Genomic DNA, 20,381 nt, shown 5'->3' with positions numbered 1-20,381 from the left:
ACCTATATCTTGACAGTTTCAAATATTAGAGTACCTTGTTAGTATTGTGTACTCAAAAGATAAAAATTAACCTCCAAATTAGGAATGCGGCATGATATATTAAGTCGCATGTTTATTAATTTCGTTCCACAGGTATGCAGCCTAATTTCACTTCCATAATTCAACATTGTAATTTGTGGAGAAACTACGACGATATTCAAGACTCCTGGTCCAGTGTAGAAAGTATAATAGATTATTTTGGAAATAATCAAGATGTTATTGTGCCAAATGCAGGACCTGGTCATTGGAATGATCCAGATATGGTGAGTGAGAATTTTTCTTTATCTGATGAATATAAAATGTGCATATGGTTTCGGCTTTGTTGGTCCATCTTCAGTGATACTAATGCAGTGAAATGCTATTATAAGTCCTCCAGTTGCTTATATTGAATTCTGACGAGCTTAATTAGTTTATTAGCGAGACATTGTATGAAAAATTGCAATGAAATTCGAAAAGCTGTTTTGACATAGTTAAGTCATAGTTAATTTCGAATATATTTTTATTAACGTACCTATGTTCGAAGCATATAATGAGCATTATAAAAGCTGAATCATACGTTCTATTTCTTATGTCCGATATAACCTTGTATTTTTTTTTCGTTTCTACGAATACAGGTTAATTTCGAGGTTATTAACTTTTTGGATAAATATTTATATCTATCCGGTAACCAGGTAACCAGAATAGTTCGTTAATTTTTTGTCTACACATACAGGGTGATTCACCGCGATGGCCTATCAGACGTTTATGGAAAACTAATCATAATTTTATGCTGAAAATTTGCATGTTGAGGTTTGAGACAATGGTCTTTCGTCCTAAAATATTTACAGATCTCTACAACTTCCGGTTGTACCGGAATCATACTTCCACTTTCTTATTTCAAATGGCACACACTGTATATTATTGCATCATTAAATAGCCTCTTTGATGATAATTTCAGCAATAGCCATACTTTGGGTAAAAACTCAAAGGTTCAACAGTTAATGGGATTCTTAAAAAAAAAAAAAATAGTGGCGAAGAGGACTCGCATTTTTTGAATATTTCTGCAGAGAAAGTTTTTTGGAAAAATCCTTTTTCATTTTTGAGTCTGCAAAAACGTAATATACTATAAGACGGTTCGCGGTTCGGACCAAAAATGTACAGGGTGTTTATCAGAATATCATGAACTTGGACAACTCAAATTTATCTAAAATCAAGATTTTCAAATTAGAACCTTCAGTCATGTATGGATATGTATATTTTTCGAAACACGTTGAAATTCAAACCAAGAACTCATCATGTTAATCATCTCTGCTTTAGAAGTTAAACAATGTTGTTCCGTCTGCCTTTCAACCGTGATGTGCTTAATAGATACTTTCTTGATGATCCATAAATTTAAAAGTGAAATATTCAAATTATGCGTTGAAATTCTTCCACAAGCGGCAATGAAAGAAATCGCACTGATATGGAAAATCGCAATATTAGCATTCTGGCTGAAATCGACTACATAACTGCCATTCTGAGATTCCATTCTTGTGGTAACTGACGTTAAGGCAAGAAGGTCACTCACATTTTTTCGAGTGATATGAAATGAATATGAGACATGGAATATTCAGTTGATTTTTTCTATCATTTCCCAAATTTCAACGAAATCGAGTATGGTATTTTATAAATACCGTTTTCTTTCAACTTCAGCGCCCCTATCGCAGAAATGAAGCAACGATCATATAGGGACTTTTTTGTCAAAATTATCTTCTGAAGTTTCGTACCGTAGTTGGGAAACACCTTGTATATTTCATTACTTTTTTCTGATTTCCAGTGGAAGCATGAACAGATGTTGTATTAACCTAAGGGGAGTAAATTTGAATATGTATACGGTTCATGAAAAAAAGTTACTCAACTCGGCTCACCTCTTTCTCTATATACAACTGTTACTGCTAGATTGATATCAGATAATTGTTCTTCGTGTTTATCGATTATTTAACGGTAGATTTCAGCTGTTTAATAATGGTTTTATCTGATTGATCGCATAGTTATCAATCAATTTGATGAGGTATTTTCATGCGAACGCCGCGAATAGTACACACTATTATGATTGTCAATCAAATATTCAACACTTAATAACTCCAAAACTACTAGATTAATAGATAATATTGTCGTTTGTTAGTTTCACCATGCCCCTACATGTTTTCAATTTGAACAGGTATAGCTATTCAGGAATGAAATTTCCAAAACTTGAGAGCTATATTCAAATCACAGTGAAACAGTCAAAATGAAAATAAAGTGAGAAGTTATGAATCACTAGGCTTGAAATTCTTATTCTTCATATACACGATAAATTTCAATTCGGTCAGATCTGTTGTCACTAATGTATTAGGTTTATTTTTCGATTTTTTTTCTTGAATTTTTTATGGATCCGATTACGCAATAAATAAATAACACAAAATTTCGCAGTATGCTTGACTTGTTTTTAGGTTTTTAGGTTATCGTGTATATGGATGGTCGGAAAGACAAATAGATTCGAATCGAACTTTATCGTTTGAGACCATTCCTGGCTCAAAATTCGAAAATTTCAGACATTGTAAGGCAATGATAGAGTGATCGGTTCGGACAACGAGGATTACAATTTTTGCAATAGTTGTAAAATAAAAAAGCATTGATAGACGGCCAGTCTACTAGGGATTCATCAAGCCAAGTATCTTGACATTTCAACCAACTTCTTGACTTGAAAATCAGGCTCGTGAAAAATTACATACTTGAGCTTGACAGTCTTAATATGAATCGTATCAACCAAGGAATCGAATTGACTGCACAGAATATCAAAACATGTAGTTCAAAAATTGTACTCACTACAATAACTCTTGGCCGCAAGCTTCTAGCCTCAATAGTTCCAGAGTTATGAATTTTCAAATAAACCTCATAACTAATGATGGCAATGTTTTGATTACTTGAATTTTTTGCAGCAACCCTTTTATAGAAAAATCTAGAGGATTCTTTATTATTACTCAACTTTTTACCGCGTGTGTGTTGGGTATCATTTGAATGTGTGTCCCGACCTTGTGTTCTGTACCTAATCGAGAAAAATGCATAAATAAACAATAATTCCGACGAAAAACCCAATAGGACGCCTACAATAATACCAAAAGCGATCAGATCTGTTGAATATGGTTATCTTATTGTTCCAAGATCGAAAGTTAGAATCATGTCGAAATTTATTGGATTTGGAAACCTAGATTCAAAAATCCGAAAGGGACAACATATGCTATTATCATGTGAATTACCATCATTAAATCAATTGATTTAGTGTTCTACATATCTATGGGCACATTTATAGAGAAGAACAATTCTCGAACAATTTTTTATGCTTTATTTCCTTGCGTGAATTTCAATAAACTAGATCTCAAATGGTTTTACTGATATCAAGGGTTTTGCAATAAGATGCTTCATTTTGATATTGAAAAAAAAAGTACTGCAGTTGGCGTCTGAATGAGCAAGCCCTCAAAAGATGCTAACTTCACGTCAGAGCTTTTCAAACTTTATGCTGAGATATTTTGCAATGAAATACAAAATAATGAACTATATTATAAAATTTGTACTACGAGTATTTTTGTACCTTCTAGGTTGTAGGTAACTTGGAGTTATTGATTTGTCCCAATCTCAGAAATGGAGGCATTTAGAAAAAAATCACAGTTTGATAAAAGCTATGATCCATTCTGTTCTATTAACTGAATACCATATGCTGCTCGTATATACAAATAAACTGTTTTGATACGCTCAGGAAGTCCAATTTTCCGCTTGTCATGGTCCTAATGAATTTGGCCGAAAACAATTAATCTCATTATCGTCAATTAGTTCGGCTAGACTTAAGAGACAGACTTAATTGCTATTGCCTGAGAAAAATCTGATCACCCTTGGAATCTGTTTATGAATGAATTGATGGTTTGAATTCCCATTTGATATATCTATCGTTAATTAACACCTTCATGTGCAGGATTTTGAATATTTCTGGAAACCACGTGGTCTAATTAATTCATATTTTTTTATCGTTCAACCATTTCCTATCTCATGATTTCCGCTTCATGCTGATGTTTAGGCTGGTACTGAGATCGAGCGTTTCGCCATCTAAGCCAATTTGTATAATATTTCTCGTGAGTTTTTTTGCGATTGTTACAACCGCAGGCTACCATTTCGGTGAGCGGTACCAGAATTGACGAACTCTGATTAGCCGAATTTAATTCTCACCCGAAAAATTTTTTGTCGAAAAATTTTCGTAAAATTTTCCATCCTCAGAAAATTTTCAAAAAAATAAAAGCTCCTTCAAGGAAATATTGTATCATTTAATTGATTGATTTGACTATGTAGATTACGAAAATGCTTGCAGTTGGGCGATCAGTACATTATTTCATAAATTACAGGCAAAAATCTGAAATTTTCAAAGAAAAAATTGATAATTTTCCCTCAGCTGCCACTTCTTCTGGACGTGGGCTACGCACTTGAAACCTCACTATGTTTTAGAGGGGAACTCGAAGGTTGAAAAACGTCTATATTTGAGGGATCTGTGACGAATAATTCAGGAGATATAACGATTTTTAGAGGCAAATTCAATTTTTTCCGAAATTTCGAGTTCAAATTTCCTCAAAACCGGGTGATCCACGAAGAATCGGTGAGCGATGCCACAATTGACGATCTCTGATTAGTCGAATTTCGATCTCACCTGAAAAATTTTTTGTCGAAAAATTTTCGTTAAATTCATCGTTGAAACTATAGTTAATACTGATAAATAATTGAATAATAATAGGCGAAAATTTTTACTTCTGAATGCCAAAGCTTCATCCAAAGTAAGAACTATCTAATATTATTTTGAATTATTCTACAACGAATCATAGTAATCCTTGAATACGTAGCAATAAAACGCTAAAATATATACATATGTTGTACCTACACATGAATTCGGATTATTTACAATTTTATTGGTGATTCGGAATTTATGCCGTATTGCAACATTGGAAACTACATTAACAAGTTATTCAAATTTACCACTCGTCCATCTTCTTGGAATTCATTTTTCGATCCTTTGTTTCCCCTCAATTAGGATCAAGGCTGAACTCACTGATTGTAATATTCTTTATGAATATTTTATATTATAACGAATACATATATATTTGAACTAATAAGCCCAGTTGTGTATCTGAATTATCAATTGCTGGAGGTCAGTTTGCACCTCATGAACTTTGTCATAAAAAAAAATCGAAAAAACTGCTGATTTAGACTTTTAAGGTTTTTACTACTTAGGCGGAAAATGTTACTGCTGAGCTTTTATGCATTAACAAAGTTTTATTATGGCTATTCTTTCATCATTTCGCTATTTTCATTGGAATATTGAATGCAAAATAATATGCATTCTTCAATGCATAATTCTTCTTCCCTTCTTCCCTTCTTAATTTCCCTCAAGTGGAGACTGAAACAATTAAGAATATGATATGGGTAACTTTATTCCATTTTGATAATTTATTATTGCCATCAACTTAAATGTCTTGCATGGTGTTTCGTAAGGTGGCAACTTGAACATTTTCGAGCAAAGCTTTTCTAGGTATGGTATTTGGTGTCCAGTTGATGATGTGCGTATCCGATCAGAAACCTTAATATTTATGACAATAATAAATGATGCGAAAGGAACAAAGTTCCCCATATCATCCTCTTGATTGTTTCAGTCTATATGAGAAAAATTCATCTTTATATAAGCGGAAATTAAGTTTTTTACTTTTTAATGATATTAACTATATCAACTTTGCAGTTGACGAATCCCGCTTCAGAGCAGATATATAAAGGGTGTTTTTTTTTCGAGGTATATAACTTTAAGTTGGCATTACTGTTCAAGATGGCGACCGATTTAACAGTTGTCAAGTGATTTATTCTCAGTTTGGTTTGTCAATTCATCATCAATAGACTCACGCCTGAACAAGAACAACGCTTGCAAATAGTGCAATTTTATTTCGAAAATAATGGTTCTGTGCGGAATACGTACCGCGCACTACGTCCATTTTATCGTCGACAAAATCGTCCATCAGAGCAGTTAATTCGATTAACCATGGAACGTTTTCGCACCACGTTTACTCTTATTGATAACTCGCATCCCCAGAGACGCCGTACGGTGCGTACAGAAGAAGCTATTGCTGCTGTAGAGCGTACCTCTGAGGAAGACCCGAATGAGTCTATCCGCCATCGAGCACAGGGATTGTCCATACTCTTTATGGAAGATTTTGCGGAAGGATCTTGGTTTGCGTGCTTACAAAATCCAACTCATGCAAGAATTGAACCCAAACGATCATCAAGTAAGGCGTAGATTCGTCGAATGGGCCCAAAATGAGATTGCCGTTGATCCCGATTTTCATAAGCGAATTTTGTTTAGCGAAGAAGTGCACTTCTGGTTGAATGGCTACGTCAACAAACAAAACTGCCGCATTTGGAGTGAACCTAATCCTCAGGGGTATGTCGAAACACCGTTACATCCAGAAAAACTGACTGTTTGGTGCGCTTTATGGGCTGGTGGAATCATTGGTCCGTACTTCTTCAAAATCGATGATGGCCAGAACGTTACAGTCAATGGTGATCTGTATAGAGCCATGATAACTAACTTTTTCATTCCTGAATTGAACAACCATGATGTCCAGGAGCTGTGGTTCCAACAAGACGGCGCAACATGTCACACCGCTCGTGCCACAATCGATTTATTGAAAGACACGTTTGGTGACCTCCTAATTTCACGTTTTGGACCTGTGAATTGGCCTACAAGATCTTGTGATTCAACACCGCTAGACTACTTTCTGTGAGGCTATGTAAAGTCATTGGTCTATGCGTATAAGCCACAAACCCTTGACCATTTGGAAGACAACATTCGCCGTGTTATTGCCGATATACGGCCACAAATGTTGGAAATAGTAATCGAAAATTGGACGTCCAGATTGGACTACATCCGAGCCAGCCGTGGCGGTCATATGCCAGAAATCATATTTAAAATGTAATGCCACAAGATTATCTGGCGGATAAATAAAATTCATGTCAATCGAATAATCCATCGTTGTTTTATTGCAATTTAAAGTTCTATAGCTCTAAGAAAAACACCCTTTATGAGCAAAACAGTTGAGCAGATACGTTTTCCACCTAGTCATGTAACTCACTAGTAAAGACGATAAATACACCTAAAAAATTAAAAAAACCTTAATGATGCAAAATAACGAGTCTTCTTATCAGCTCTTCTCATCAAGGGCATAAAGGACTACAAAAAACAATAGTGTCGTTTGAAATTAACCGGTAACAGTTTTTCATACGTTTAGGTGTGTGGTCCTTTCACATGTATAATAAAATCGACTCATATTTGGTAGACGGAACTAGCTTTCGATTTCCATAGCAATAATAAATCGAGGCTCTTAATAATTTTCACCTACGATTAACATCAATGTTGCAAATCAGTCTTGTTTAGTAAGCGTCACTTGTTCAAAGGTCTATTATGTATAGCGAACGGATACGAAAAACTTGTTCCTGCGTTGTAACACATACATTATGACTTATTAAAAGGCCCTATGAATAATTCTCACGCTTAATTTTTGCAACGATTCTCGCGTCGTTGGTTTGAGTCTTCTGGGTGGACCACGTTGGGCAATAAGCCAGAAGGATAGAAGTCGTTTATTGAAGTTGTGCAAGAAGGTAAAATGTTGAAGATTGTTCTTGTGTTACGAACGAAATAGATCGACACATTCGTTTCCGTTGTTTGTCAATTCGATGTTGAATTACGTGTAATTTTTTTTTGTTTCGTAGAAATCGAATCGAAAAACACAGGGGAACAGCTGTTTTGGGAAGAGTTTTTTTGAGCTGATTCTATATCAATTCGATGTCCTGAATTCAAATAAAGTATTCATGTTACCTAGGAGCTCAAATTGTTAAGATGTACAATTTTAGAGAAATAAAGGGTGTTTTTTTAGCGCTATAGAACTTTAAATTGCAATTAAACAACGATGGATTATTCGATTGACATGAATTTTATTCATCCGCAAGAAACTCTTGTGGCATTACATTTTAAATATGATTTCTGGCATATGACCGCCAAGGCTGGCTCGGATGTAGTCCAATCTGGACGTCCAATTTTCGATGACTTTTTACAACATTTGTGGCCGTATATCGGCAATAACACGGCGAATGTTGTCTTCCAAATGGTCAAGGGTTTGTGGCTTATCCGCATAGACCAATGACTTTACATAGCCCCACAGAAAGTAGTCTAGCGGTGTTAAATCACAAGATCTTGGAGGCCAATTCACAGGTCCAAAACGTGAAATTAGGCGGTCACCAAACGTGTCTTTCAATAAATCGATTGTGGCACGAGCTGTGTGACATGTTGCGCCGCCTTGTTGGAACCACAGCTCCTGGACATCATGGTTGTTCAATTCAGGAATGAAAACGTTAGTAATCATGGCTCTATATCGATCACCATTGACTGTAACGTTCTGGCCATCATCGTTTTTGAAGAAGTACGGACCAATGATTTCACCAGCCCATAAAGCGCACCAAACAGTTTTTCTGGATGTAACGGTTTTTCGACATACACTTGAGGATTAGCTTCACTCCAAATGCGTCAGTTTTGTTTGTTGACGTAGCCATTCAACCAGAAGTGCGCTTCATCGCTAAACAAAACGAAATAAAATGAACGTAGTGCGCGATACGTACTCCGCACAGAACCATTATTTTCGAAATAAAATTGCACTATTTCCAAGCTTTGTTCAGGTGTGAGTCTATTCATGATGAACTGCCAAACCAAACTAAAAATAAATCACTTGACAGCTGTTAAATCGGTCGCCATCTTGAACTGTAACGCCAACTTAAAGTTATATACCTCGAAAAAAAACACCCGTTATAAGTTACACTATTTCAACTCAAATCCGTAAGTGTGGTGAACAAAAGTAGATACGAAATTTTTATTTCAGTTATACAAAATACAATATTATGTCATACTTAAAAACAAAAAAAACATTGAAGAAATCAAGTAGTCACTCAACACTTCGAAAGCTTCTTTAGCGCCACATTCTTCAATGTTTTTTCAAACAGTCCCTTTTTAAACTCCAGCAGTAATCTGCCATCATATGCATGTGCCATCATCTTTGGTAAGGGTCCTCCATAACTTTAATATCTTGGTGAAATCTTTCACCTTGTTCCTCACTCATGTCTCCTAAATTTTCTAGAAAACGGTCTAAGTGGCTGTTTAAATAGTGTATTTTAATACTCATATTGCACCCTAAGGATTTGAAAGTATTAAGCATCTTGTTAACCGAGTCAACATAGTTTTGAGCTTTATGTTCGCCTAGAAAATTTTCTACAACTGCAACAAATGATGTCCAAGCTTCTCGTTCAACTTGATTCATTGAATTTATGAAGGCAGGATCCTTAATTAATTGTCTCATTTGTGGGCCGCTTTGAGTTTTTCTGTGCTCAACTGATGCATTTTTACCCCTATATAATCAAAACATGACCCATTCTTATCCAGAGCCTTTACAAATTGCTTTATTTTAAGCCCAACTTTGTATGCAACGGAGGAGGAATGATTTTTTCTCTTACTTACCCGAGTTAGGGAATTGAAAGGGTCAGTTCAGGTACCTGATAGGCAATGGTTCCACTATTTATAGATTCACCTGGAATTTACCCAATTACAGACTGATAATGAAACCCATGTACCTACATTAACGAAATATAATAATTTTAAAACTCTCATAAATGAATAAACTAAATGAAACCCAAATTGGTAGATAAGTTGATGTATCTAAAAAAGTAGAGCTGATAGAGAAAAACGGATTGCATGTACAGATTTATAGCGTCCCAAATATAGTTAACATCAGTTCTGAAAACCCAGGCACCACTTAACATATTGAAGAACTACCAAGAATTTGTCTGTAAAATGCAGAATATGTAATATTAATAAAATTTTTAGTTTGAAAAGTGAGACGCTTGCGAAATAATATTTTTCAGATGTAATCTTATTACTTTCTTAGAATATCCTAATTGACATTCATCTCATCTTCTATATCAGCCTCATATCAACGCAAATAAAGCTTCTTAATGCGTCCGAACGTTTACTAGATTGTGATCAGAGATCTTCATCGCCATCACCAAAATATAAAATGTCACATACACTTTTTATCCCCGAATTCATATAGGAAATGACGGCTGTTAAGATCCTATCTATTCCAGGCATCAAATCGACATTTTCAAGTTCAAGATCGACTTTCACAATTGTCGTGACACACAGTCATACGTATCACTTTTCCAAGTCACTCTAGCCTGCCACAGTTCTCCTTTCAAGGTAGCTCATATTGGGGTCCCAGATCCAGTAATGTCATCATAATCATCTAGACACGCGAAGCGAGACGTATATTTCCCAAAAAAAAATGATTGATGGAGCGGATTCTTCTAAAAAGTACCACGAGTATTTTAGATATTACTTAGGTATACTTCAGGCAATTGTGTTCTGATGGAAAGGCGCCAAATTGAGTTGTTTGTAATGGAAATTAACGCAAGCAGCGTAAAATTGGTCCCTATTTGGATGTTCATTGTTTGATCGGTCTCAAATTAAGAGATAACATAAGGGAAATTTATGGGATGCTACAAAACAATTACATCATACGTTAATCTATGCATTACATTACTTATGTGTGAATAAAAAGAAGTTTTATTCTAGATTTTTGTGTACCTACTGAAATCCTGAATTCTCTTCAGTGTCCCATCGACATGATCTCAGATACTCAGACAGAGTAATCGTAAAGTAATAAACATGGATAGAGGAAGTATACGCAATTTTTACTTGTCCCCAACATGGTTAGATTACGTTGTCGGTTTGTGATATATTTTCAAATCCACAATTTTACGATATCGTTATGATTGTATATTATATTGAATGAAATATATTTATTTAAGTGATTCCCGATTAAATATGCAAATTTTAATATTTGGAATCCAATATTTTTCCTAATTGTCGAATTTATAATAAGCAGAATATTTATTATTTTCTGTATCTACCTGCTGAAATCCAAGGATTGGAAACTTTTGCTCTCCTAGTGTCATTGATTGTTTCATGTCGTTTGGCGCGCTTGAAGTTTGTTTTCTGAATTTCTGATGTATTAAGGTAGTTATTTCAATATATTTTGGGTTAATATTAAACGTTGATTCACTATGGTACATAAGAAGTGCGTTCTTTGTGGAGGAACTCGCGAATGGACTAGTTTTCATTTTCTTGTTAAGGATTAATTCTAAAAATTTAAGTAATATAAAATAAAAATGTGGAAGAATCATTGAAATATCCCTAGAAATGAAAAAGTTATGGGACTTTGAAGTTGCGCTTGGAAGAATAATTTCATAGTACGTGTAAGTGACGTGACGTCACACACTAGACGACTGGTATTCGCAGAGTGATTACGAATTCATTGGTGTACAATCACTTGTGCCGTTCGTGTCGTGTTTTGTTCGTTACACGATGGCTGAAATAACTTACTATATACATACATATAAATTACTTTTTTCTCTTTTTACTTTTTACTCCTCACATAAATATGTTTTGCCATTGATAGACTTCAACAACTAGTACTCAACTACAAACTGTTTATGAAACGTTTTTTAAATAAATCATCGTTATAAGTTGAACCATGATGAAGCAAACTCAAAAGTAGATACTTACTTGAAAAGTTTAACTCTTTTTATTTCAGCACTGACATAAGATGGATTTGAAGAAAAAAACTCCATCACTGCGAATATATCTATTTTAGGCAAATTGTCACTTTGTCTTTTCAAGAAGCCTTCTTCCATTATGGTGACATAAAAACAAAACTCGAGTTAAAACTACACTGTACAACTACAAGCAGCGCGAGAGCCTTGGCGCGGCTCAGTATTTCAACGTAATTTATGGTGTAGCGATCACAGGCAAGAGCTGTGACGTCACAGACCAAAGACGTTCTGCGCTAAAATACGTAATTTTAAATAATCTATTTCTCAGTCATTTATTGATGGATTTTCAAAATTTTTTCACTGATTTATCAGTTTTGCTCTATATTTTGATTCTATCGTGTCAAATATAGTATTATCAATATCACTAAACTAGTCCGTATCACAGATATGTTTTCATCTCCGCGCGCTTCATGTCAAATTTGATAGTTCATGTTGGGAACAAAATTTGCTTACTGAAAATGACATATGCTCCCTCTATCTATGTTTATTACTGTGATGTTTTCTCTTGCTTTCTGCATCCAGTGGATCCAATAACGTTATACAATATTCATTGTTGATATCGATCATCAAAAGCTGCATCTAGGTCCAGGCATTGCTTCTCTCTATATTTCACATAGTCTTGTGATCCCAATCAATGTGAAATGAAGTTGATTACTGCTGGTGGACTGCTGTCTAGCAGTTCTTGAGAGATTGTCATAAAATATTTTCTCCAAATACAGCCTATGACTTAGTTCTCCTGTCTGAAAATATAGAAGACCTTAATACTTCATTGAGAGTACTAATGCACTGTGGTGAGAAAAATTTTGCAATTGAGAATCTCGGCATACTTGTGAGTGTAAGCGAAAGAACGTTGAGTTATCATTACAAATTGAAAATTGGTCTTCCTCACCTCATGTGTGAATTCGCTGACAAAAATTTATGTGCTGGAAGCAAAGTTCGAATGTTCTGTCAATATTCCGATAAATTCAGTTTATGTAATAAGTATCTGTTCCGGTTTATTCGAATAATCGTTGACTTTCTCTATTAGCTAGAATGACCATCAGTTTTCATTATTGTCGGACGCAATCAGTTCTGCTCGTGCTCTGCTATCACTGTCTACCGTTCACTATCCAGATGAAACTATCAATAGATCTAAATGTCCATTTCTCCTGCTAGGAGCGAGGGTCAGATGCATTTCATAATCGATAAAACAATTATCGGACATTGTGTGCAATTGGAGAGGTGCAGAATATAGACTCTTGGGTGTTCTTCAATCAGTACCTAGAAGAGGTAATCTAAAACACTCGATTACAAGTATATTATGGGAATAAAGAATAGTCGTAAAACATTTGCGTGGACACCCTGTTCAAAATACTCAAATCTCATCGAACATAACCCAAAAAGTACAAGCTACAAGCCAACCTCAATCATCTATTTTTATTGATGCCTAGACCAATACTTAGCTAGAACAACAAAATCAACCCATTTTTGAAGCGGTTGTTGACTGGTGATAAAAGTGAAACACTTACGACAACGTCAAGCAAAAACGGTCGTGGTCGAAACGAGGTGAGCAGGCAGAAACGGTGGCCAAGCTAGGATTGACGTCCAGGAAGGTTTTTCTGTGTGTTTGGTGGGATTGGCAGGGAATTATCTATATATCTATTAGCTGCTTCCCTAAGGCACAACTATTGACTCGGAACTGTAGAATCAACATCATTGGACCGTCTGAGGAAAGAAATCTCCAGAAGCGGCTAGCTTTGGCCAATATGAGAGGAATTGTGTTCCATTAGAACAATGCATAGTGACTTTTTTTAGTAATTTTTTTTTCCAATATGGACGGGGACTTCTATGAGGGAGGCATATTGATTACCTTCGAAATGGCAACAAGTTATCGAACAAAACGATGCATATTCGACCTAAATCGGATCTAACTATGGTAATTAAAGCCTTGTTTTTCATGCAAAAATAATGGATTTCTTTTTATTATATCTTATAAAAACAATTTCAACCATTTGATTGACTTGATCGTGGAAATCCATTTAATTGATATTAAATTCTAGTTATTCTAATTTCCACTATTTTATGATGTAAATAACAAATTGTTTCGCTACACAGTTGCTGCTTCAGATTTCTTACATTTTGAATCACTGAGTTACTTAAAATGTAAAAAATCTGAAGAAACTATTCGGTAGCGAAAAAATTGTTATTTACTTAATAAAATAATGAAAATTAGAATAACTCGTGTTTCATATCATCAAAACAATTTCAAGCTTTTTGCGAAATCTTATGTCGTTTGTACAATTCTTGTACATTGTTAAAATCAAGTAGAACAAATTATTCCATCTTATTGTAAAACTAAGAATGCCAAAGTTTACCCTTTTAATTTAATAGTGTATTGTATCATTTTTTCTTCCAAAATCAACTCAAATTCGTAATTACTAATTAACCGAAGAAAGTTGTCGATCGTGATGAAAATTCTCCGATCTCGGAATAAAGTTATATTGCTTAATTCTCACTCCGAAATGTTAAATAATTCACAGAGTTTATCTTTGACTCGAATAGCTCGAACCTATCGAAGGTTGCAACACGAGATTCGTAAAGAGCAACAGTTGGAATACCTACCTTGAACATAACACTGAAGTATCGTTTTGCAACTTTATTGTAGCACAATTCAGAGAGCAGGAGACAACTTTGGTTAAAGGAGCGGGCGTAGATATATACAATAATACAATAAAAGTGACGGAGTCATTGTAATTGAGTTCGATGTATGTATGACGAACATGACCCTGACACGTTACACTCCTTCAAAGGTTAGACGATGAGGTGTTTCGTCTCCAAGTCAGAAAACGAAAAATGTTTACAGTAGGTCACAATTTTCTTTTATACTAACTGACAAAGAAACTGCAGCGCCCTGAAGAAGCTGTTTAAATTTAATTTTTTTTTGTTGGTAAAACATAGATACTATAGCAAGGAGTAAATGATTGAATTAGGAGGAAAAATCGTAAAGGTTTGTCGTTTCGAGAAAGCGCTAACCGTACGAAAAGAAATCTAACCGAGAATCTAACTACTGTTATGGGATGTCGAGCGTGGTTTGATAATGTCGAAAATCGAAGAAGAGTAGGCACCGGACGTCGAAGGGGCACGAATGAAGTTCAAGATCGACGTCTAAGAATTATGTCCATTAGAGATCGATTTCCGACAACTCGATCTTTGGCTGATGAGTGGTTAGGAGAACAAGACCATCCTGTAACTGACCGAACCGGTTTACCGCCGGATAAGGTCTTTTGGACTGCAGCATTATCGACTCCATCTTGTATTACCTCTGACGGTTGAGCATCGCCGGCAACGATTACAGTGGTGCAGAGAACGTCAACATTGGAATGTGGAATGGCATGAGGTCGTCTTTTCTTATGAATCTCGATTCTCTTTGGGTTCACATGATGGCCGAGAAGGGTTGGACGACGTCGTAAAGAAAGACGTGAACCTCAGTTTGATGTTGAGCGTCATGTACACCGGACAGTAGGCGTTATGGTATGGGCTGCTATTGCACATGCAAGTAGGTTACCTTTAGTCTTTATTCGAGGTAACATGATAATGCTGCGTCTCCTTCAAGAAATATTGAAGCCATATGTTCTCCCTTACCTTGATCGGCTCGAAGAATACAATATTTCAGCAAGATAATGCCCGATCATATCATTAATTTTCTTCCTGTCCACAATGACATGAACATCCATTGATTTCTCTTAAAAAATACTCTTTTTTTGAATAACAAAATGAAACTCCTTATTGGAAAACCCTTTATTATCGTGTTATTTTTTTTCCATTGGTTGATTCCTGGTCCTTTTTGACATATTTTGACACACCAACCAGACATTTACTGTCAATGTAAGGTTTTTCCTGTCGATAATTTTAACACTCTTAACTATTCTGACATCCCAACGTTCATGCAACAAGTTTGCTTTTCGTTTCGCTGGAACGCAACGTTGAATTTCGTAATAACAACTGTCCAAATCAGATTAAAAGGCAATCCAGAAACATAGCTCAGGCCATTCATTATCCGATTATTTTCGTTTTGTAACAAGTTATCCTCGATTTTACGCAACAGAATACATCGATTTGCTAGAAATGTATGCATCAAGACCAAACCGATCTGGTATAACGAGAATTCGAGAAATTTCAAACTGGGCATTCTTGGTGCAAGTTTCGATTGAACGAATTCTGTTAATGATATAGTTTCGAGCGATTTATTGAGACGGATCATTACTGCTATTCGTTATGCTTCCATTATTTTCATTAGGTTATGCGTTCGATGTTGTGATTCAATGAGCCGTAGAATTATTAAGATATGTAGATTTTATCATAATTGTTCATAACTTTTAGATGCATTTCTGTGGTGAGAAATGAAGGAAAATATATAAATATAAATTATAAAGTTGTTGTGATATTCATCACTAATTCAGTTCTGGTACACCTTGTATACAGTTCTGTAGTTTCCAAATATAAAAAGTGTAATAGGCGCTTGAACAAAGTCAGTATTTTTCTTATGATCTACAGGCCATTTCAATTGAAATCATAAGGCTACGGAAAACCGAAACAAGTAATAATATACAGGGTGTTCTATTTGAAATATCCAAGTTGTTAGTTCTTTTTGATATAAGCGGCAACACCGCAGCGCTGAAAATATTTTAGATCGATAGAGCAGTGGTTCCTATCCAAGAAACCAAATTTTCAATGAACTGGTAGTTGGTACCTTCCCTTCTTCAGGTTACCATCGACCGTGGTCCATCCTGTATACATATTATTATGTTATCTATCTAGGTCCGACCTGAATGAATATATAATAATAATACCTGCCAAAGAAGTATTCCACTAATCATAACCTTCTTAATGGTCGTAGAAATGTCAATGCATGTCATTGAATTCCGTTAATTCTATTGCATGTGTACATAACCTATCGATAATGAACGCATGTCTATATATGCGAAAAATGTAAACAGTTATCACGGTTGTGTGTATGAACGATTCCAATTGTGCGCTTATTTGTAGTGGAAATGTGAAAGTTCTAATTACGAAAGGTCCTAGATAATGATTCAGATTCGTTCTTGTTGGCGAACCTACTCAACCTACTGTGTTTTCGAACAAATATGTACTAAATAATAGACCCAATTGGAACTATATGGATGTTATTATAGTGAATTTCACATGATTTGGTTTCTTTATTCCTATAATTATGGATATTTAACATTTTTGACAGAAAATGCTACCGGATTATATTCTTTTCAATTTTTCTGTAAAGGGTGTTTTTTTTAGAGCTATAGAACTTCAAATTGCAATAAAACAACGATGGATTATTCGATTGACATGAATTTTATTTATCCGCAAGATAATCTTGTGGTATAACATTTTAAATATGATTTCTCTAATTCTGTGATTATTCCGTTCATTCTTCCACATCTTGTAGAACAAAATCGTGCGAGAATATATCAGAAACGCACAGTTTTCATGGTTATATTTTATTATTCTATGTTGGCACTCCGAACTTTCCGCTACGGCTTTATCTGTCAATTCATCAAATTGCCTTAAAGAAATCAGTTCTGCCAACCAACATTTTTGCAATGCAAAAATCACTAAATTATATTTATGGAAATATTTCATTAATTTCAATGAAAATGCAATTCCAAAACTCGCCACTTCGTGGCTCGTTTTTGAATTTTGAACTCGTGAAAGAATATCAATGCCTTCTGCACTTGTATTATAAATAACTATTCTGGCATATGACCGCCACGGCTGGCTCGGATGACTTTTTCCAACATTTGTGGCCGTATATCGGCAAAAACACGGCGAATGTTGTCTTCCAAATGGTCAAGGGTTTGTGGCTTATCCGCAGAGACCAATGACTTTACATAGCCCCACAGATAGTAATCTAGCGGTGTTAAATCACAAGATTAGGCGGTCACCAAACGTGTCTTTCAATAAATCGATTGTGGCACGAGCTGTGTGACATGTTGCGCCGTCTTGTTGGAACCACAGCTCCTGGACATCATGGTTGTTCAATTCAGGAATGAAAAAGTTAGTAATCATGGCTCTATACCGATCACCATTGACTGTAACGTTCTGGCCATCATCGTTTTTGAAGAAGTACGGACCAATGATTCCACCAGCCCATAAAGCGCACCAAACAGTCAGTTTTTCTGGATGTAACGGTGTTTCGACATACACTTGAGGATTAGCTTCACTCCAAATGCGGCAGTTTTGTTTGTTGACGTAGCCATTCAACCAGAAGTGCGCTTCATCGCTAAACAAAATAAAATGGACGTAGTGCGCGATACTTATTCCGCACAGAACCATTATTTTCGAAATGAAATTGCACTATGTATTTGCAAGCGTTGCACAGGCGTGAGTCTATTCATGATGAATTGCCAAACCAAACTGAGAATAAATCACTTGACAGCTATTTAATCGGTCGCCATCTTGAACAGTAATGCCAAATTAAAGTTATATACCTCGAAAAAAAACACCCGTTACAATCGTACGCGAAGTGTATAAAACCTAATACCATGATGAAGGTTTTCACTTTTAGACCTAGAAATCTCTGAAGATCTTCACCGTAGTAGCTAGCGAAACTTCAGGTGGAAAACCGACTAGACCATGGCTCAAAGGCCCTAAATTATCCAATACCTTCAGACTTTATATCATACCAACAAGCACTGAAAATTAAGATTAAGATGGAACAACACAACACCATGTGACTGCTTCAAAACGAAATTAGAGATATTTGTTTTTACTCGGATAATTTCTTTGAACAATAATATACATTGTAGTATTTCGCAAAGTTGTACTCCTATGTATTTAAAAAATATTCGTTAAAAATCCTACAAAACATTATAAAAGAGGCAAAACTCTAATTGTGTGAAAATTCATAAAAAGCCTCGTGGAGTCGACGAAAGTTGGAACTATTGTTATATTCCTAACTTCTAATGATAATTCAGTCTTTCTGGCAACACCCCACATAATTTTTGTCCACCCCTTTTGGGTTAACATTGACAGATCACGAGAATGTCACGTGATGGTATTCCCTCTTAAATGCTGCATCAACACTACACCGCCACCCACATACCAGGACTTGGTCGCCAATTCTGGGTCCCAAATTTTCTATGATGATTGATGAAATGGAAAACTCCTTTAATTTCCCCTCCTTCTCATAAAAAATGCATTTACAATTGAAAGTGATTATTGTCAGATTTGAAACGAACGAATCAAAATACAATGCATCGACTCATTCCACTAAAACTGTGATAAATAGCTTTTCGACAAAGATGTTCTCATAAATTGTTCAGGCGCTTGTCGCAACGAGATCAACAATGGACCGGTTGTAACATTTTCATACCCAACTTCTTTGTTGCAATGACAAATGGTACACTGTGTGAACGCACTAGATGACCGTATTGCAATCGAGGCGTGTTTTTGATTGGTTTGAAGCAGAGTTCTAGGGTCAAATATAACGACCGTTTATGTAATATGTCGCGTTCCATTTTTCTGCAAACTGTTTACCAATCGTCCTCTGGCCATTGCGCTATTAGCATCACGAATTGCCACACCTGGTTTTGATTCATTCAAACGGAAGTAGTCAGGATTTCATTATTTGGCTTTGGGCCTTGTTTTTAGGGCAATCATGAAGGAAAGGGTGTGTGTTCGTTGTTTAGAAACTGCGAGATCAAAGGTAGAAATGAAGCTAGTTTTTGCTTTTATCAAGTTAGTGCTTTTTCCTCATTTTCTTACATTTCTTCGAGATGTAGACTGGCAGTAATCAGTGCAAAATGTACAAGAAATAATTTCCTACATGTAACTACATGCAATATCTAACGGGTGTTTTTTTTCGAGGTATATAACTTTAAGTTGGCATTACTGTTCAAGATGGCGACCGATTTAACAGCTGTCAAGTGATTTATTCTCAGTTTGGCTTGGCAATTCATCATGAATAGACTCACGCCTGAACAACGCTTGCAACTAGTGCAATTTCATATCGAAAATAATGGTTCTGTGCGGAATACGTATCGCGCACTACCTCCATTTTATCGTCGACAAAATCGTCCATCAAAGCAGTTAATTCGATTAACCATGGAACGTTTTCGCACCACGTTTACTCTTATTGATAACTCGCATCCCCGTACGGTGCGTACAGAAGAAGCTATTGCTGCTGTAGAGCGTAGGAATTGGATCTGTGTCCATCCACTTTATGGAAGATTTTGCGGAAGGATCTTGGTTTGCGTGCTTACAAAATCCAACTCGTGCAAGAATTGAAGCCAAACGATCATCAAGTAAGGCGTAGATTCGTCGAATGGGCCCAAAATGAGATTGTCGTTGTTCCCGATTTTCATAAGAGAATTTTGTTTGAAGATGAAGAGCACTTCTGGTCTTCTGGTTGAATGGCTACGTCAACAAACAACACTCCCGCATTTGGAGTGAAGCTAATCCTCAAGTGTATGTCGAAACACCGTTACATCCAGAAAAACTGACTGTTTGGTGCGCTTTATGGGCTGGTGGAATCATTGGTCCGTACTTCTTCGAAAACGATGATGGCCAGAACTTTACAGTCAATGGTGATCGGTATAGAGCCATGATTACTA

General features: G+C 35.7%; 1 protein-coding gene across 1 annotated transcript in view; it reads left to right on the top strand.

Moving 5' to 3' along the window:
• Positions 1 to 20,381, top strand: part of LOC123683960 (alpha-N-acetylgalactosaminidase) — a 41,015-nt gene that overhangs the window by 3,352 nt on the left and 17,282 nt on the right. The window contains exon 5 of the mRNA XM_045622975.1: positions 133 to 302. Coding sequence (XP_045478931.1) covers positions 133 to 302 — 170 coding nt within the window. The remainder of the gene's footprint in view (positions 1 to 132; positions 303 to 20,381) is intronic.

The sequence above is a fragment of the Harmonia axyridis genome, chromosome 7 (genome assembly GCF_914767665.1).
Source record: "Harmonia axyridis chromosome 7, icHarAxyr1.1, whole genome shotgun sequence".
NCBI classification, from domain to species: Eukaryota; Metazoa; Arthropoda; class Insecta; order Coleoptera; family Coccinellidae; genus Harmonia; species Harmonia axyridis.
The sequence above is the reverse complement of the archived record's forward strand: the minus strand, read 5'-3'. Positions and strand labels throughout refer to the sequence as shown.